Source organism: Tetrao urogallus, assembly GCF_951394365.1.
Source record: "Tetrao urogallus genome assembly, chromosome: 13".
In the NCBI taxonomy this organism is placed as follows: Eukaryota; Metazoa; Chordata; class Aves; order Galliformes; family Phasianidae; genus Tetrao; species Tetrao urogallus.
The window spans coordinates 18,891,587-18,912,661 of record NC_136826.1 but is presented as its reverse complement, the minus strand read 5'-3'; the positions used below and the strand labels follow the sequence as shown (position 1 = coordinate 18,912,661).

General features: G+C 45.2%; 1 protein-coding gene across 1 annotated transcript; it reads right to left on the bottom strand.

Annotated features, from left to right (window-relative positions):
* Positions 1-7,341: 7,341 nt before the first annotated feature.
* LOC306951303 (heat shock factor protein 3) lies at positions 7,342-20,268 on the bottom strand (the record flags this gene model as incomplete). The annotated part of the gene is made up of 13 exons (XM_079541783.1): positions 7,342-7,676; positions 8,254-8,320; positions 9,403-9,468; positions 9,860-9,965; positions 10,237-10,482; positions 11,859-11,992; positions 12,269-12,350; positions 12,819-12,880; positions 13,558-13,633; positions 14,476-14,600; positions 17,890-18,017; positions 19,158-19,266; positions 20,149-20,268. 13 exons carry the CDS (start codon positions 20,266-20,268, stop codon positions 7,342-7,344), a joined length of 1,656 nt encoding a protein of 551 aa, XP_079397909.1.
* Positions 20,269-21,075: the final 807 nt, after the last annotated feature.

The following is a 21,075-nucleotide window of genomic DNA, read 5'->3' as shown; positions in this document are numbered from 1 at the left end:
CCTCCCAGGACTGCAGCTCCGCTCTCCTCCTCCTATGCTTGAAGAGAGACCTCCACACTTCTTGGAGCAGAAGACAAGTCAAGAACACTTCCCTTTCTTCTGCCCTGTGTCATCTGGGATCCAGGCTGCGCTGCTGTCCTTTTTCCTTCCTTCTTTTAGAAATATCACGAGTCCATTCACCGAGGTGAAGGATGACCAAAAATTGCAAGGCTCTGTCTCTTTCCATTTCAAATCCCATCCCCACCCTCTTCTCTTGCCTTTTTCTAATACTCTATTTTTTTTTCCTCGTGGTTTTGTATACATTTCTTTTTTCCTTTTCATCTTCTTCCAATTATTCCACGTTTGCGTTCACTTCGTAATGAAAGAGCTTTATGATGGCCACATAATCAAGTACTCAGTAATAAGGGAAAGCAAATTGGAGAATGCTTGAAAAGCAAGAACTCAGCTACCTCTGACTTGTGTGTGATGATAAGGCTCAGCATCTCCTTCCATCACATTCAAAATTGGCTCCAGAGATGTCGAAGCACAGCAGCCTTCCCATGGGGAGGTGTGAGCACATCGACTCACTGCACGTCAGGCAGGAGCATGAGGCACAGATCAACCTGCTGGGGTTCTGTTATTTCCTTGGAATCTTCCTTGCTGATGATACTGTGCTCTTCCACCACACACATGCAGTATTTCAGCAGCACATGATGTGCAGGTCAGTCTGTAGCCTGAATGAGGAAAAGGAACAGCTGTAGTTCCTTTGCCTAATGGAGCCTTTTAGACCAGAAAAACTTTTATGTTCCCCCCCCCCCCCCCCCGATTCAACAGAAATATTAAAAAAAAAAAACAAAAAACCACCAACATCCTGCTCTTTACTATGAATTTCCCCACAAAAAGCTGCATTTTTCCCCACCTGCCCAGAAATTGTCCTGTTGTGATGCAGCTGCAGATGTACTTCCCAGGGCAGCAAGGGAAGGTGCACAGCAAAGGTCAGCAACCCAGAGACACCCACACTTAATGCTAGAGCAGATCTTAACACCCAGAGGTGAACAGATGTTCAGTGCCTGCTGCTCCCATTTTCAGAGAGTCACAGATTGTCTTACACACAGAATTATTCTGTGTTCATTAATATTAACAAAAGAAGGAGTTACAGAAGACAAGAAATGTATGTGAAAGCAAGCCTGCCAGGTGAATTATGCTACAGGCAGTCAACTATTCATTAAAGCTACTGCTTAATGTTTTTTCAATAGTCATATTTTTAACATCCAGTTTGCATTTAATTTTAACAGCTGCATCATTCAACACAACCCACTGAAGTACTTCCAAGAAATAATTTCATTTCCCCTCCACCCCTCACTATTGTGTCAGTGGTGAAGATTTGTCTGCATAGACTTCTTGGTGGAAAGAAAAGACTGATGGAGGGAGAGAAACAGCAGAGCATCCTGGAAGACTGCTGAGAAGTCAATTGCATCAATATGGGAGGTCTAAAGGCTGCAAGAAATACTGAATGGCATCTCTGAGCCAAGGGCCAACGTGTCTGAAACATGGGGGCCATTTTCTCTAGGAGCTGGAAGGGCAGCTTATCTCATTTTGCCGTGGCTGTGTTCCATCACAGCAGGTATCCGTCCTGGTTGCACTGCAGCAGTCAGACTGTTCTCTGGAGGTGCTGCAGCTGGGCAGCGTTGGGCGGTTCTTCCTTTCTGTGCAGGGCAATGAAATCCAGTGACCAGCTTCATTTTTCCAAAGTCAGTAACCTGATGGAAACAGTGCAGGTTTCGTTTTGCTCTTTGGGCAGAGGCACATCTGCAGTTGGATGATTTGAGGAATGGGATTTCAGCTAAGTTCTGATTATTGCTGCCAGAGAACTTGCAACAGTAAAATTTGCAGTACAACCATGTCAGGCATGGCCAGCCTGGAGGAAAGAGCTAAAATTGCTGATATGACAATTTTTTGAACCGGACACGCAAGACTTCCTGAAGCTGTAATTGTACAGGATAAACGTTGACTACTTAGCTAAACCAAACATGAAGAACTATAGTTCCTCAAATATGATCAACGCTGCATCTTTCTCTCCTTGTGACAGAGACATAGCAGCCAGAGTTCTTTGAGTCATGCCAACAGCCCATTTCTTTCTTACTGGAAGACTTCTTGTGGTTTCGCATCTGAACGCATGAAAAAAAAAAAAAAAAAAAGCCTTTCATGTCCTCATATTTCAGTGCCTCTGCTTTGGATTGAATCCACTGCTTTCTCCCTTTGCAGTGCCAGGCAATAAGGCACCCAGCAACTGTCCCCCTCACAGGAGCCCATCCTCCTGCTGCACGCTGGGCACGACACTCCTCAGCATCATTTCCTCAGCTCAGATAGCATGACCAATGTTGCTCTTTGTTCTGGAATTCCTGCTCCTACAACTCTGGATGGTAACATGTAGCGCAGCACAAGTCCATGTTTCACAAAAAGCGACCACAGATGGGACCTCAGAGCCCACCCATAGGGCCCACACCTACAGAGCTCGTGCCTTACCCTCGGGGTTTGAAATAGCCTGCTGAGGGTTAGAGAACTTTGCTGCAATTTTCCTGATGCCGCAAATAGGGTTTTTAGCCTGCAAGGTGATGGCAAGCAGTGCTTTGTGCAAACCACCAAGATAGAAAGCTCCCAGTGTGCTTTCATGAAGCATCTGCACCCAGGGGGAGGAAAAAAAAAAAAAAAGAAAAAAAAAAAGCCAATTTTACTAGAAGATGATCTTATTTGGCCAGGCCAAAGCCAACTGCCTAAACAGAGTGGAAATAATTCCTGGATGGTGCTCAGAAGCTAACTGCATGGGACTTTACTGCGGTGTGCATCACATCAGCTTTCCCCACACTTACCAGAGAACTGTACAGTCAAGAAAACACGGCCTTTGTTCTACTTGACAAAACAGAATTTTAGTGTTAAAGAGCATTTCCTTCAAGGCTCAAGTCATGCAACAGAAGAGTGATACACAAATGATCTTCCTGAAAATTAACTTCCCTTCCTAGAAATTCCAAGGTCATTGACATCAGCTCTGGGCCACCTATGAGCTCAGCCAAACTCTAACAAATGGTTCCTAGCACTAACAATGGATCCTGTATGTCTGAACCATCTAAGTGTGCATTTCCTGCTTTGTGCCACCTAAGGGTGCAAAACGCAGGGATCAAATCCTCCCTATATCTACAGGTTTCACACTCACCGGTTACCATTGCTTTTGGTAGCCCCACTGCTATCACAGTATTTGCTCCTTCCATGTTCCTGTTTTAGTGACTCCTTAGAGGCTGTCTGAACTGTTCAGAAAACACAAATGTTTCCGTGGGACGATCTGCCTTAACCTCAGCTCGTCTCCCTGCAGGCTCACTGCCTGCTGTCAGCTGTGCCGCATGAGATGCGCAGCAGCTGCTCTTATCTCCAGAGGTATCTCACACTGGGTTAGGATCCAGTCTCTATTTTGCATTGCCAACTGCCTGAAACCCTCAAGGAAGGTTTCACCACACAGGGCAAAAGCCACAGTTTTCTTTGAAAACAAGGATGAAAGAGGAATGGAAAGCAAGTTAATGCCTGAGAGCTAGGGTTATGCTGCTCAAAAGAACTGCCTCAAACAAGGAGAGCACAGATGGTCTTTCCTAGCTAGGTTAAGGCCAACAATAGTGGAAGCACAGGCAGGGAAAGAAGAGCTGGCAGTGCGTGTTGCATTATTGTTCCTGTGTTCATACAGAAGTGCCACATCTCATGGTTTGTTGGCTCTGCCCACTACCCCACCTGCAGGAAGGATAAGCCCTTTTCCCTCCATTCTCCAAGCAGCATGAATAGTATCCGCCTCTTTGCTCAGATGTTCACCTGGCCACCTGAATTTGGAGCACCTCTGCTTGTAAAAGCATGTAAAGCTATAGTGTGATGGAAGGCCCAGCAGTAACAGCAGGGCGGCAGCAAACGAGGATAAGCCCAAATGCAGCCATAGATACAGAAACAAAGGAAAAAAACTGCTTACCCTTGGAAGACCTCAGGTAGGCAGGGATCCCCAGTGAGACGCCCTCACCTCCACTGCCAACCCTTAAGTGAGGGCTGGGAAGGGATGGATCCTGGCTCCATCCCATCTATCACTCAGCTGAACTGCATGCACCTGAGCTCCCCTGGGCTGGCCCTGCCTTCCCACCAGGTGCTCCGTCACTGCTTCAGGCCATGGCTGAGCATTTCTGCTACACTCCGTATAGCACCACAGCCTCAGAGACCCACATTCTCACTGCAACAATTTCTGAGATGGACATGAGACAGGTGGGCTGCTTTTCAGTAACAGGGATGTTCCCTTCCCAGCTCCTGTCCACCAAACACATGCACACAGTGTTTAAAATTACTTAAAAAAAAAAACAAAAAAAAAAACCCAGACCCTTACTGCAAGGCTCCAAAAACTGCAAGCTCATCTAGAGTTGAAACATGAAGAAAACACAACCGCTTCCCAGAATGTTTCAGTGCTGCTATGTTGCTGTTTTAACACACTGTTCAGTCATGATTTTTCTGTTGCTCTCTGTAAAACCCTCTTGGTGATAGTTGCATGCCCTGCAGTATTACTGCAGCAATCTTTCTCTCCTACTCAGCTTCCACACTGGGTAGAGAAAGCTGATAAGACTTCATTGACTTTTTATGCTCTCCATAACAAAGCTCAATTTCTTTCACATGGTGAGCATCTCATTTGACCAATTCTTATTCTCAGATTGGATTAGCAACAATTCTTGCATCTTTGATTCCCTAAAGCATAGCTGACGAGCATCATTTAACATAATATCCAAAACATATCCCCACTCAGAGATTCACCATCATTCCTGTACTTACAGGAGCACTGTAAGGTCCCCTGGGCACACACAGGCATTCACACAATCATCTATATGGGCAAAATAAAGATAACAGTGTAACAAAATAAATGTAACAAAACAATGCCGTCCTCAAGTTTAATGATTTCCATTTGCTTCCCCACATTTGCAATAAGCTGCATGCATTTGTTGGTCATATGCAGCCACGTTAGCATTAGAGCTCAAGGGACTCTCAAGCTGCTCACTGTTTATAGGGTGAGATCGCAGAGTCATTGGGTCATCTAGGCTGGGAAAATCCCCTACAGTCATCAGCTCCAATCGTCGATTGGCAAAGCTGTAATTAGCAAGACAGCATTATCAGTCCTGAGCAAGGCCTTACCACATCAGCTATGCAATGGCATAACAAGACCTAGTGAAACTTAAAGCTCTTCCTTCTGGGAAGTTCAGCAAACTGTTTGGGAAATGTATCAGCGTGCACAGAGGAACATAAAAAGGATGCACAAGAATCACAGTTTGGGTTTTGCAATTCCATAGTTTAATTAGTTCAACTAATTTGTACTTTTTTTCCTTGCTAATTTATCTTCTATTGCAATCCTTGTTAGGAAAGTAGCAAGTATACCCATTTCCTAGGCCAGAACACAAACCAGACACAGATTCACAAATTGTTCCTAAGCCTCAGTTTCTTCTTAAAAGACAAAGTGTGTTTAAAAACTATTCTGCAATTGAGTCAAACACCCGATGGTGAGACGCAGTGAGAGCAGACTCCATCATGGAAGAATATGACAGTGCTCCATTACAGCGCTGCTCTTCAAGTCTCACCTGCTCAGGAAATGGAGGTTACAGATCAGCCCCTCACAGAACTGTGACCCGCACTGCGCTGTCACAGCAGCACTGAGGAAAAGCTTGGTCTGTATTGTCTTACTCTTGGAAAAAAAATCAAGGCTTTTGGGAGAAAGTAACAAAAAAAAAAAAAGGGGATCACAGACATAAGGAACAGTTATAAGCAGGGGAATGAAAGGACACTCTGAAGGTGTTCGAGCTGTGCACATACGCAGTAGCGAGGTCCTCCTTTCCGGTGGGGAAGATCTGACAACGAAGCACGAATCTAACTTAGTGGGGTCAGCGTAGATAATGGGCATCATCCAGGCTTCAGCATATCAAAACAACTTGGATTCTTCCACATAAAAAGAACCCAAATCTTATTAGTTCAGAAACTCCAGAGAGAATAAAGCCTGTAATTGGACTGACTTCCTAACACTGAGAAATGTCTCCTACCACTGCAGCTACTTGAAAGAATCAGCTAGAGTCACACAGCCAGTTTTCTGCCTGCCCCCAGGGCTCTCCCAGCTCCCACAGCTGTGGATGGCTGTGGCAAATTTCGGATTTCTGTGAGCTGTGGATAGGCTCCTCCCAACCTGTGCTGGTGAAGGAGCACTTCTCCTACTGGTAAGGAGGGATAAGAGGCAATGTCTGTCACAGCTGTTTAAAGGAGAGAAGAAAACGGTGCAGGTGAGAATTTTGGGGAAAATTTTCAGATTAAGCTGATAGTAGCTTTTGGAATTCGCTGTCAATCCATTTGGTTGATTGAGCTTTAAGATCCAATAGGCAGAAAATCCAGGAAAAAGTTCAGTGTCTACAGAGGGTCAGATAAACAAGCAGAAGAGAAATCTTACTGTGACGTCCCACCACTGCAAATTACCCGTCACTTTTTTGTGTTCTTCTTTCAAGGACAGTGGCTGGACTTTGCTGGACATCTCCTGACTCAGTGCTACTCACAGTTCCCGAGGAAGGCGATGGATGTGGTGGGTGCAGGTCACTCTGGAAAAGCCTCCATGCAATGTGCATGAGATCAGCACTACGCACGGTGGCAAAGCACTTCTACTGCAACGCCCACAACCCGTGGCAATGGATGTGTTAGCATGTTAAAAAGTCACACGCCAGAGTTAAAATGTCATTTTCCATAGGAAAAAATTCTCCCTGTACCTAGGAGCAAATCTAGGAATAGGAAAGTAATTTAAGCTGATGCAAACATTTGTAGCCACAAACTATTAAAAAAGAAAAAACAACAAAAAAACAACCCCAAACCAACAGCAACAACAAAATAATTCTGAATTCCAATCAGAAGATACTTCTTGAAGCATCTCAGAAAGAATAAAACCTATGTGGAAAACATTACACACCACATTACTGTATAGCTGATAAAAACAAAAAAAACAAACAGCCAAACTTTACAAACAGGATACAAACAGCTTTCCTTTTGCAATAAGGATATCAGATAAAAACAGTTATGAAATACACTGTGGTATGTGCACAGGGATGCTGTCCTTCCCTCCTCCCAGTGCCTTCAATCCTATAGCTCTTCTTTGAGAGCTTTTTTCAGCCTTCCCACATGCGCTCTTCGCTCACAGAAAGAGAACTTTCTTTAGTTGATACAGAATACGACACTCAGGAGGAAGGAGAAGAGAGAGAAGATCAAATTTCTCATTGATCCATTTATCTTTGCTGTCTATTTCACACCACTAGGCCAGTTACAGATGGGAGTTCAGGAAGTTTCTATCTCAGAGGCTTCTTCTATGAAGCTAGCAACAGGACTGAGGAGCAGGAGTGGGAACAGCTTATACTCTCCATTTCCATCTTCCGAGAGGAGAGGCGGATCACCCATTCCCAAAGTGTCCACTGGGGGCTCAGCCTGGTTTGCTGGAACTGCCAGTGGCAAGACTGTTTCACCACCTGAAGGAGGATGGAGAGCAGGTTTTTCCTCCAGGGGGGCCAGGAGGAGGTCTTTTGGATCCTCTGTCTTCCCACCAGCTTCACCAGAAGGCAGCTCTTCAAACAACGAAAGCAGAGGATTGGCCCTGTACTGTATCAGCTGCATATCTGAGGGAAAACAAACATTTTAAACTCCAGGCTCCTACAGTACATAAGTGAAGTCTTTTACTCAAGGCAAGGAAAACTGGAAGGGCAGCTTCAAAACTTGGTTTGCTAAAGAAAAGCACACAGCTGAGCTCTGACAGATTACACCAGCAGGTGCAAGAGAGTAAGGCCTGCAGCTAAGGCTCCTGTGTCTTTTAAGATCAATGTCTGAAACACACTTCAAGTCCCTACAAACACTGCATGCACTGGCATCACTGAAGTAGTAAAGTGAGTTGCACTGCACTTATGTGGGTTGTAGCCCTGTAGGAGATACCTCCACAATGGCATTTGCAGTTCTTCTCCTTACTGTGGCACTCTGTCACACATAAAAAAAGAGGAACAGTTAACATGGGAAACAGAACAGGGTTTGTAAAACTGAGGTACAGCTTCATTAAGATCAAGGAAATCCCAGTCGTCGTTAACATTCTAAGCCCACGCCAAAGAAGGAAATGAGCCACATTACAGGCTAGAAAAAATTCCATTTCAATACGCAGTTTTGGAAGAGTATGGAACTGTCACAGCTCTGTTCCCCCCTGCCCACCTTTGCTTCCTGCTGTTTCTCTATCACTTCCTCCCAGATGTTCAGTGCTGTCTCCCATGTCTGCAATCTGAAGCACAAAGGACAGAGAATAAAGCAGAATGCTTAACAAAAATATCTGGCTATTTACTGACTGCTTAGCAACATCAATGGTGAAAGGAGGAGGGAAGAGGAATTAAACAGCTGACCAATGTAAACTGACCTCACAAACCCATTACTGGAGATAAAGGCTAGTGAAGACACTGAACTACAGACAAAACTTATCTTACCAAAATCAACCAATCTTCTCATTAGCCAATATTTACTTCTCCATACCAGAAGTTTGCCTTGTTGGAATAACACAGCTAAACATTATTTCATTTGTACAATGAAATTTTGCAAACACTGCTTGAGCACAGCAGCATTTTACCTCAGTGGTGGTTATGACAAGAAATCTTAGTTTAAAAACTATTTCTAGGCTATAAAATAAACAACAATGCAAGAGTCCTTTAATAATGTGAAACAATCTTAGAACAGGGCCCAGAAAAGGAAAATTACACTGAGCTTCTACACGTCCTCTCAGGAAGTTCTATTGAGCCATGCTCAGAATAAATACAGCATCCTGTATTCTTGTTTTTTTCCTTTAAAAAAACACAAAAAAACCCTTTCCTTCAGCCTTCTGATAGACTGCAGGCACACAACCTGAACTACAATCCCAGGTCTTGTTACTACTTGGCTAAAAGACAGCAAGCCAAGAAACTCATCTCACACATACTGGAAAATGACAAGATTTTCTAACCTCCTCTTTCTAAACAGAGCATACAGAAGTAACAGATAGGAATAAAAAAAAGTTCCTCAACACAGACAGCTGATTCAGCAACCACTAGTTTTCTTCTTCCTTATGTTCTCAGATTATTATAAAGTAATGAATACCTTATTTTAAGCCAAGTGGCAGCACCATAAGACATGAAACTCTTTTGAGAATCCTCTTAAATTCCTGTATGCCAACGGCAATAACAGAAAGCATTAAATCACCCAGATTAGAGAAAATGGTAGTTTTCATCCTGAGCTATCAATCTCAATCCAGTCCCTACCCTCAATTTACATCAGTCAAAATTTAACTTCCAATAACATTTTAACCCTCCCCATCATAGGAGCAAATCTTACTCTTACATTTTCCATACCAGGGGAAGTTTCCATCAAGTTCATATCCAGGGCTGGCAGTTCAGGGTTAAACACCTGAAAGCAGAACCAGATCATACATAGGAGAGTATACCACATAATAAGGTTCTTAAAGCAAAACTTCAGAGCAATTCCACTGCATCCCCCCATGTAAGCACAGGGATGGTGGCTCACTTGCAGGTCTACTGCAATATATTTTGCCCTGTGGCAGTTAACTGAGCTCACAGGAGCTCTACATGATGACAGCACTGCATGAACTGAGAATGGCTCTCCAGATTGGTTCGTACTTCGTTACACTCCTTGGATGACTATGCACCACTCTATCCATAACTATTGGCCTTTCAGGATTTTCTTCTCTGTTGATCACTACAGCAAGGAATAAATCTGTAAAATCTCATAAAGCAACCTAACCAGTATCAGACACCAGAATAAATGAGAAGACACTTACATCGCTGAAAGCTTCAGAACCAAAGCTATACTGCTTCCCAGATAACATTGCTTGAAGCTCTTCAAGGCTGGCATCAATGCAATTAAGAAAATCCTGAATTTCTTCTCTAAGAAAGACAAAATTATACAGTACAGTGTAAGAAACAGTCAGCACTTAGGGCCCTTTTTTGCACCACAGGGCAGGAAAAACCTCTTAGAAGTGAGAAGTGTTAATTTCTGGGTTATTACAGCTGTTGGATAAGCAGAGTGCTAGACTGTATTACTCATAATCCAGAACAGTTTATTGCCAGATGAACAAAACCACGGTCCTGTATCAATTTCAATGGTCCAACTCTTTTCCCAACACATACAAGGACACCTGAAGAGGGGAGTTAATACCTGTCCAGTAAAGGATCATTTTGGTTTCCAGAGTTACTCTCGTTCAAGATGGAGTCAATCACTGACACAGGGTCTTCTGCAGCATTAGCTTGTGCAGTGTGCAGTTCTACAGCAGCATTTCCCACTTCACTGGATTTGCTGACATCATTTATATGAACTGGGGGGATGGGTTCTGCACAACTTAACTCATTGGGCTGCGATACTTGGCAAATCGGTAAGCCGGGATCCAGAGCTGTCTGCGTCTCTCTAGAATGTGACCCAAAGAGAAACAAGACAGGAAAATTCATCAGCCGTGTCACTGCTCATTACACATTTAGTATTTGATATTTTAATGCCTAGTGAGGTCAAATTCAGCAAGGGCTCAAATAACCAACCGCTTTTTTAAAAAAGAAGGTAAGTGCCTTCCTAAAGGGAAGTGAAGGATCACTTGCTAAGGCTAATACAGTCAGCACAGAACATCCCGTTTACCCCAATTCATAGAACTGTTTGGGCTGGAAGACATCTTCAAAGATCCCCAGCCCAAACGCCGTGCTGCAGGCAGGCACACCTCCCACTGCAGCACACTGCTCAGCAGCCCTGCCCAGCCTGACCTTGAACGCCTTCCATCACTGGTCATCCACAACTTCTCTGGGCAACCTGCTCCAGCATCCCACACCCTAATCACTGAATGAACTCTTTTTCAAATCCAATTTAAATCTACCCTTCTTTAGTTCAAAACTATTGCCTCTCATCCTATCCTTTGAGGCTCTAATAAAAATCTCTATATATCTTTCTTCTTACCCCCCTTTATAAATTAAAAGTCAAGCTTTCTCAGTTTTTAGAAACAAGAGCTCCACCTTTATGCCTTTCATACTTTCTACACAGGATAAATCCAAAGAAAATTTGTGAATTTTTAAAAGGTTCCATTTGCATTGTAATTTTTTTAGAAAAATCTAAAAGCTTTCTTCTTCCAGCATGGTGACCAAAATGCTGGCTCTGGAACTCTTTAGATTGGTAATGAGTTCTTAAAAAGAATGTACAGAACGTTCTTGACTTCAAATAATGAGATTCTGACAGACCAAAGAGGGCAGAAGGCCACATGGACACGTGGTGGTAGGGAAACTCACAACACTGCGTCTAGAAATATAAGATTCCAAACCGGTCTATATTTTACTCTGAAGGTTAGCAACTGAATGGGTTTTTCACAATAATCTGAGATCACAAAAAGAAGACTGCTTCCCCTCCAGCTGCATTTAACATAATATTAGCGAAAGCAGTACTGAAATCAGAGATAAAATCACAAGTTTTGCATTATCTGTAAACAATGAATGCATTCAGTTCCTTGTTTGGTCAAAAAGCGACATGTTTATTTGTTGAACAGACAAAAGCAGGTTCCCAGAAATCTTATCAAAGAATCACAGCACGGTTGGGTTGGAAGGGACTCTAAAGCCCAACCACCCCCAGCCCTTTGCGGGCTGGCTGCCCTCAGCTCAGGCTGCCTCAGGCACCTCCAGGGATGGGGCATTGCAGCTCAAGGGCAGCAGTGCCAGGTCCTTCTACCCTGTACAGAGTAAAATGTTTAACTTACACTAACATAACCACTTAACAAGTTAAGCATAAGTCTTTCACATCCTTACACATACCTATCTCTGCCACTTGTGTGTGCTACAGCAAGGAGACCATTGGTGGCATTTTCCAGGGTATCAGTGATATCTCGGATGATGAGACCTGTACGATTTCCATCCTCATCATCTGAATTACGTTCAGAAAAAGCCATCTGCAAGATATGATATATCAAACAGAATGAATAAAACAAAAAGATTTTGTTGTTTCTAAAATGTTTCTTCTCTTGCAGCTTCCATTTCCCATTCAGATTTCATCTACACCAAGCTGTACTGATTTGCATGACTTTATAGACAAGGCAGTGCTTTAAACTGGTCTATTTCAAAACAGTCCCAGCTATAAGGAAGCAAGGAAGCAAGCTGTGAGGAAGACTTCAAGGGCACTGTACAGCACCTTGTCTAACTCGGGCTCTTTCCCTGCACAGACTTACTGCTTGGCCACTCTCCACAGGTATGCGGACATACTGACGGCTGTACTTGGAAGGTGAAGCACCTGCAGCATCTGTCAGAGACCTGAGACAAAGTACAGTGTTAGTGGATCCTGCTGCAGTAAACAGCTGCAGTAATGCTAGACATGTGCAGGAGCAGTAAGAACTATTACTCATCCACTTCTAAAACCAGCTTTTTGACATAACTTTTAATAAACAGATTGCAGATGGACCAAAGTCTAAGTACACCTTTTGTTTTGTAGTGAATTGGTAACACTGGCACTTTTTTTTTTAAAAAAGAGCTACCATTTCTGCAACTTTTTCCTTCAAAACATAGAACATATACTGTACTGTCTTCTCATCCTATTCATTTTTGATTTAAGAAATCCATGCTTTTTCCAACTTCTTCCACTTTTCTCAAGTATGAATAAAAGAACACAACAGTGATAACAATATTCTCTATACACCCCAAGAAAAGCATCTTGCTTCTAGAAGTTGATTCATCTTTATAATGCACACTGGATGCTGCTTTGTGACCCTATCCAGTAATTACCTTTTCCTTTTGACCCCAACAATATAATTTCCTCGCATCAAACTTAGTATAAACTGAAGAATCTAAAAAGGAAAAACAAAAAGCCAAAAACAAATGATCAGCTTGGCAACGTGGATACTAGCACATTAACTTAGACTTAGCTTTTATGATTTAAATTAGCAAGTAAATTAAATAGCCATTCATGCCCTTATCTTAAAAAGCAAAATGATAGTTACAGAAGGCACTGAAAAACCATCTCATTTGGTCTCATTTGGACAGTTCTTTTTTTTAAGTGTAAGAAAATACCACAGGTCACTATGGAAGATTCCAGATCAGAAACAGCTGAGGAATAAACCAGAGAAAACCCGATCCAGTGCAGCAACTCCTATAGTTTCCACACCAACTTCTTGGCAGGTCTGTCTGACCCCTCACAGGCTCCACCCCGTGTGCCTGCAGTCTCTCCCTTTAGGTTCCCATTACACTGCCTCCAGCCCCACTTTTACCCCGGTTGTCTTGACTCTCCGCTTTCTCTACAAATACGATTCACTGAATTGAAATTCTTATCACTAAGATTTTCTTTAGATTTTGCTTTGCTGCGCTGCTTCTTGGACACTCAGGAACTGTGAACATTTTCATTATGCTGTATTAATATAGCCTGTTCAGCTCTGTGTCATTTGTCATTCTACATGAGCAAAGAATGCCGTCAGGTATCACAGAGGCAGGAATAAGGATGGTAGCACTGAAGATGCTGCAATGGTACCTTAGACAGCAGCTTCTGTTGTTGACTGTGCTTCTGCCTTAGAACTGCCACTTCTTTCCACAGGGCCTTATTTTCTCTGCAATGCAGAATAAATCAGAAGACAGAGGATGAACAGAGTTTACTTTATATGATTTAGTTTCACAGCTTTCAAACTTTCACAGTACCTTGCAGGACCAATGGCAACATTTTTTCCATGGGTAACTAACAATTGGTTCATCAAATTCACTGCTGTAAGCTCCGAGTTAAACTAACCCCGTTTTTCCTCCAGCAGGATCAAAAGCTCACTAATGGCACCTTCTAATCTTTCACTGTTCCATTAATAATCTTGATTTGAGGGCACTCCTCGTTTCAAAGCCTCCGAGTCTTAGAATAAGGACATGGTGTTTGGAAACAGGCTAAGTGCAACACAGACCACGTCGGAATGGTTTCAAATGATTCATAAAACACAAAACCAAAGAGGAGGTGAAGTGTATGCATCTCCTGAGCTCTGGTTGATACCCACCTGCGTGCCAGTGATCTGGGCATATTACCATTGCCCATATAAAAAGCACACGAAGGAACAGAAAATGAGGAAACAAAGTTAATTTCCAGTCAGGAAGAAAACCCAACGTTACTTCTAGTTGCATCAACCCCTGTTCTGTGTTTAGAAGATGAAAAGCTTTGATACCCCTAAGAAGCTACTACAGATGATGGCAACCAAAAACAAATCTGAAGACAGCCAAGAAACACAGTTTGAATCTCCGGTCTGCTACTGCATTATGGAAACATACAAGATTCAGAATGCTGTGTGCCATGTCATGAGGATTCTTAGGAAAAACAGTTTCACCTGTTTGCAGTTCAACTGAAACACGTATTTAGCCAAGCTCCAATACATGTAAACTCTATTCAGTGCCTAAGTGCTCCCTCAGCAGGTGGTACCTCTTCATGTTAGCCAGTCTGATGTCCATGTTGTTCTGCTGCTCTCTCATCTCCTGGACTTCAGAGAGTACTTTGTGTAAGTCCTCTGCACAGACCTTGAGATCCTCAGTTCTTACTGCAGACACCTACAATAGGTCCAAGTTATACATGCTTTACTAAGAACAGACCCTTTTATGCACCCTTGTAAATGAGCAGTGCAGTTAGGCTGTGGAAAGGGCATAAATTTCATTAAAAGATTGGGTAACATTACTAACTGTTACACATCACAAAATACCACAACTGATAAAGATGACAGCCCTTACAACAGTCTTGACTGTCTGAAAATAAACAAGATGTGAATGAAAACACCATCACAGTTCAAGCTAAAATCCAAAGCACTGATTGAAAATGGCCTCTACTGAGGGATTCTCCCTGCCAGGCCTGGTGAATGCTTGCCCCCTAGTGTCAAAAGGTAAGGCAAAACCAAAAGGACTGTGGAGCAGTAAGGAGGGGATGGTCACATTCCTTGCAGGCGTGGGCATACCTGCCAGCACAGGAACAGCAAATTGCCATTAAGTTACTAAGGAAAAAATGCAGGCGTCTAATTACATGACTGGAAAATTTGTCTTACAGCAGGTGAACTGCAGATTCCTAAAGCACTGCTTCATCTTTTACCTCTCAGTGACATTCCAAGACTTTGTAGACTTGTCCTCGAAAAGTCAGAGCCAAAACTGCTTTTCTACCCACAGCAAAACTTATAAATGTTATCTCTTCAATGAGGGTGGAAGAGCTATCAGATAGCAAGGAGTTCAGTTTCTCCTCCCCACAGTTCCATATCTAAAATATTCCAGTTCCTTCAGTAAGGCTGCAGTGGTGCCATTAATGGCTTATAAATAGTTCAAGTTTTAAAATAATAGATACAAGTTTTATACACAAGTTACAAAATAACAGGTCTCATCACTTGCGAATGGTACGCACAGGTTTTGTAGGCATAATTTAAAAGTTATTTAGCCAAACACAGACTGCAATGAAATCAAATGAAGTTGTAGCAGGTAACCACCAGATCTCTCTTCCAACCTAACAGTGTGCTCTCATTTCACTTATTTTGTTAAAATCCAGGAGATGTGGAAGCCTACTGTTTCCGTGCAAGTTGGCTCACAGATTCCCACTGTTTTTAAATTAAAATTGGTATTCATTGGTCAAAATTGACCTGCAGTGCTGTAAAATAGTGTTCCATCACTGTGTGATGACACAATAGCATTATGGAATTCTGTGCTAGAATTGCTCCTGCTTCTAACAACGCTCTTATATTAGCTCTTCTATACTAGTTTGAGGAGTAGACTTTTACAGTTTCACACAGATCTCCCAAAAGCTGTCACTGCATGATCACTGTAGGACTGCCTGTCCACTCCAGCTCAACTAGCTAGCTGTTACCTCTCATGCTTTTTCCCCAGCATTTCGACTGTTTCAGAGTACAACATCCTTCACCAAGCTAAAAGGCAGCCGAGCAATTGGTAAAGACAGTCCACAGCGCCTGCTGCTGGTTGGCAGACAAGCAGCAAATGTTTTCCAAAGCACACAAATCCACCGGGTATTACGTGTGGTCACTGCATTTTGATGTTAGAGCACACAGAACTACTTTCACAAGGCTCTGGGGAGACCTGATAGCAGCCTTTCCGTATCTAGTGGGGGCTATAAGAAAGAAGGGGGCAGACTCTTTAGCAAGGTCTGCAAAAGGAAATGGCTTCAAACTAAAAGAAGATTTAATTGGACATAAGGAAGAAGTTTTTCACAGTCAGGGTGGCGAGGCAGTGGCACAGGTTGCTCAGAGAGGAGTGGATGCCTCATGCCAAGGTCAGGCTGTACGGGGCTCTAGCAGTGATGGAGCTGTGCCCATCCCTGTGCACTGCAGGCGACTCTTAAAGGTCCCTTCCAACTCAAACAACTGTAAGATTCTACAGCACTATCCCTCTGCAGAAATAACTGTTTTCTTAACACAGCCCAGTGTTCAAAAGGATGCACTGAATGGCCTGACAGTTCTCTCTGTCTACAGTTTTGGATGCTTTACTATTTGTTGTAGATAGCACCATGTGCTAATATACTTTATGCACCCCAAATGAAATCCTGATTCCTCTTCAGCACACCACCCCTTCATGGGAAGGATACCCAAAGGATGCAGACAGTAGGTGCAAGTACCAAATGCAGTCAGAATGCTTCTTGGAGGGAAAGCCAAACTAGAACGTTCTGCCAAATACGAGGAACAGCTTTCTTCCAAGTTTGTGACTGTATAATAAGGATGTCAAGACTGAGTCACATGAACAGAGATCCTAGCCCTAACAGTGAAATGAGTAAAGAAAGGATGTCCTGCATTCAGACACACTCCTGTTTGAGGCTGAAATACATTTCCATTCCAGACAGTAAAGCGCAAGAAAAGCTAACGGATGTTTTATCCATTGCAAAAATCACATTTCCTGTGCAACAAAGAATATATTTCACCAGAATTTACATGAATGTCTTTGGCACTAAATAGTGCTTTTGTCTTCTCATCTAGAGTACTCCACCCAGTGCAACACCCATGGGATACACAGTGCCATGTGTAATGCCAGCACTGACTGTCAGCATACCAGAAAGGAAGGTGTGCAAGCTAAGACAAGTTAGCAGTTACGGCATCTGCAAAGAGCACAGGTCTGTGTCAGAGAAACTGCTACCATATTTGATCAACTGAGATTCTGAGCAGAGAGTTCAGCAAAGAATCAATCAAAACACAATTGTGACTCTAGCTAACCCTCAAGCCTACTCTCCGCTTTTATTAACTTGGGCATTGCAGTCACCACATTATGACACTCTAAAGAAAGAACTCCAAAGTTCAGATGTCAACAAGATGTATCATGGTAGTGTCTTTCTCTGGCAGCCAGGATATTATGGGCTGTAACGTGCAAGCAGAGAAAATATATACATGCAGGTGCAGTTAAGACAAGGCCAAATACACAAAAGAAAACTAGAAAGTGCTTGCAAAAAAAGTAGCTTATTAGCAAAATGGTGTTGGAGGAAAAAAATAATTTATGTGAGCTGAGTATTGCTGCCTGTGCTGCATCCACACCACCTTTATCATTAATGGAACTGTTGAACACGGCTGGACTCAGTATTGACCCTAGAGGTGCACCACCAGCTAGAGTCTGTGCCACTGATAAAAGCTGTAGACCTCCTGTGTGTTGCTAGACAACAACAGGGTGCGTTTTGTTTAAGAGCTGACAGGAGGAGGCCAAGCCAAGCATTAGTGTGGCATTCAGGAGGGAGCTGCTAAGGCTTGCCAGTGCACAGCCTTGGTTCTCCAGGAATTTGTTGGCTGTAAAGTGTTTGAAATGCTCAGAATTGCTCTAGATAAACTTCTTTTCATAATAATAACAGTGAAGTAAATAAATGCTTAGACTGTACCTTGCGTTTGATGTTTTCCAATAAATGTGCATTTCCTTGCTTGAAGAAAGGGTGCTGGAACTCAATGACTGAGTTTTTCTCTGCTGTAATCATACCATTCTCCAAAGCAACCACCTTCCTGAAACCATCTGTGGAGAGGGATTGAAATAAAATCATTTCTTCTAAAGTAAAGCTCACTGTTACAAAACAGAGCTAAAGAAAACCACAAAGCTATTGAAATACCTACAGCTATACAGCTATTGGAAGCAGGAACCTCCTTTCAGTGCTCAACCACTTCACTGCTCTGATCACCACAGACAGGGAACACACCTACCTACCACACCACCAAATGATCTACAAACAGCATGCATGGCACTGGCCTGCTAGTCCTGGAAGCAAGACAGACCAAATAATCACAGAAGCAAGTCAGTAGATTTCCTAGGACACCTCGCATAAAATGAGGAATGGACAGTATGTCCCACCTTCCCTTTCATCCCTATAGACTCAGGCAACTGCATACCAAAACAAATCCTGTTGTATCCCACCAGAGTCTATGGAATATTAAAAGGAAGAGAAATTAGTCCTCCACCTACGGCAACAAATCAGGCACAAAAAGCACTTCTTCCACCCCAGACCGTCTCCATGAAATAAGGCATTGCCAGCTCTATTTCCACCACTGCTTTAAATACCAAAAGGAAGACGCAAATTAGTTACCAGACCAATGTGTATCTTTTCTCACTCAAGTTTTTAACACAATTGATACGTTTCAGCCTCGCTGCGTCCCAAACGCACTATCATGAGAAAACCTGAGTGTAAGCAGCATGAGGAGGCTGCCACCCCACTGCATACCTTCATATGAATATTTGTATTTTATCATTTAACTGCGTTATGAGACTACTGACAATTGTTTCTTCACATGTCAGGCAAACAGAGTGTCCTCCAGATCCTCTCCTTTCCCAGGAAGGATTCACTCAATCACTTTTAACCCCCTTACTCAAAGGCAGCCAATTCCTGTGCAGTCTGTACCTTCACACGGCCCCAAACCAATCTGCTCCAAAGCAACTCTTTGTGCTCCACACACTGCACTGACTTGAGATTGCCACCTCATTCTGACTTCACTGCCTGCACACACTGTGCACATCTCACAGAACAGGCAGTATGTGATGCTCACGAGTAGAGCACAGAAAACATAAAAAGGAGACTCGGTCCAGCTTGAGCCGTCGGTGGGATTAACGCTGCTTCAACAGAGAAAGCAACACAAACATGCATGCACAGCAGCTGATGCTTACACATGTTGAGCTGTCGGATGAAGCTGGAGATGTTGTTGTGTTTGAAGTACTTGGGGAGCAGCTCCTTGGCAAACCGCTGCTCATCCAGTATGCAGAAGTTCTCACCATTCTGGGAAATAAGGGACAGTAACAGTGAGAACAAACGTTTCTGAGGCACTGCTCTGATGCCAGGATCATTGCTGGAGCCAGTTCCTATGGCACCATGGGCACAACACACCAAAGGGCACTGCCTGAGGGGACTTAATGAGTTTTCCAGATCGTAACAAAAAAGATCGGGGAAAAAAAAGCCTTTCAGGGAACACTGCTCTGGAATTGCGGTTTGGTTGGTTTGTTTGTTTTTATTTTTTTTTTTTCAAAGTCTGAACTTTGGCCTCGAGCCAAAGAAAAAAATCGTTCTAAAACAGATCCCGGCACACGAAGGGCAAACGGCGCTCAGGCCGCGCGGCGTCACCGCTAAAAATACCCGGGGGCAGAGCGGGGCGGCGGCGGTACGGGGCGAACGGAGCGCACCGCGCGGGCCGGATGGAGCTCGTGCGTTCGTATGGCCGCGACGGGGAGCGAACGGATCTCTTCACCTTCGCCTTTTAAAGGCCGACATCCGGAGAAACGGATGGAAAAAAATACGCGTTAGAAAAGGACACGGAGCGAAAGTCAACGCCGCGGGCGTTCGCGTCCGCGTGAGGCTGCGGCGTCCCCGCCTGGAGGCTCTCGGCGGCACGAGAGGAAAAATTAAAGTTAACGGGTTCGGAGCGCCGTTGGCGGCTCAGACGCAGCGCCGCTCCGCTCCGATCGCCGCGCGGTGCGGCCGGGACGCGGCACGGAACCGCTCCAGGCCCCGCTCGCGCCACGTGCCACGCGCCAGCGCTCCCGGCCCGGCTGGCCCGGCCCGGCCCAGCACGCCGCCGCCGCCTCCCCCGGGCCTCGCTCCCCGCGGGGCCTCCCAGACCACCGCCGCCGCCGCCGCCTCCCGCTGCCCCGGGGCCGCCCTCACCCGACTCCAGCAGATGACGTCGTCGCTCTGCGGATCCTCCACCAGTGCCCACAGCTTGGCCAAGAAGCCGGGCACCGGTGCGGCGCCGGGGGCGCCGGGCAGCGCCGACCCTTCCCTCATCCTCAGGCCGGGCCGAGCTCTCGTGCGGCGGCCGTGCGGGCGGATCCCCACCGGAGACCGTGACGCCACGACGGGCGGGGCCCGCGGGCCAGGGCTCGTTGGTGGGCGGGGCGAGGCCAGGGCGGCCCGCTCATTGGCGCTCGTATCCAGGTCCCGCCCCGCCCGCCTCGCCCCGCCCCCTGCCGGCGCGTGCCTCTTGTTTTGCTCTCAGGGGAGCGCGGCGCGCGGCCCCGTGACTTCACCGCGCGCCTTTAAAGGGACCGCGCGGCAGCAGCGGCGAACTCGGCGCGTCCCGCGGGAGAGAAGTGGTGGGCGGAGCCGCGTTCCCAGGTAGGTTCGGCCGCACTCCGGCTCTACTTGCGACGGGCAGGTGTGGGCCCGTGCTCGGCTCTAGAACAGGTGCGGCTCGGTACGGTGGGCGCGTGTCGAGCTGCGGCCGCCGGGCCGTCGCTGCTCGGGATGCGCCGCGGGCGGCTTCAGCCCTCCTGAGAAACGCGCGAGTGCCCGTCTGCGGAGTCCGTGTCGGGCGGACCCGCTCCCCTCGGTCGGTGCGGGGGCATCCCGGGCCCCGCCACACCTGCGGGTGGCGCCCCCAGCCGGGTGGACTTCGCCCCGCGGTGCTCGCTGGGCCGCTCCCTTCGTGCCGCCGCCGCGGACGGAGATGTTCCTCTGCTGACGGCCGACCCTCCGCACAGTAAGCAACGAAGCGGCTCTGCCCGCGCGTGCTCCCCCTCCCCTTCTCGTTGGGCGTCGTGTTTTTTCTCTATTGAGAAACCCGGGTTCCGTCGGGTGAATTCGTCTGATTAG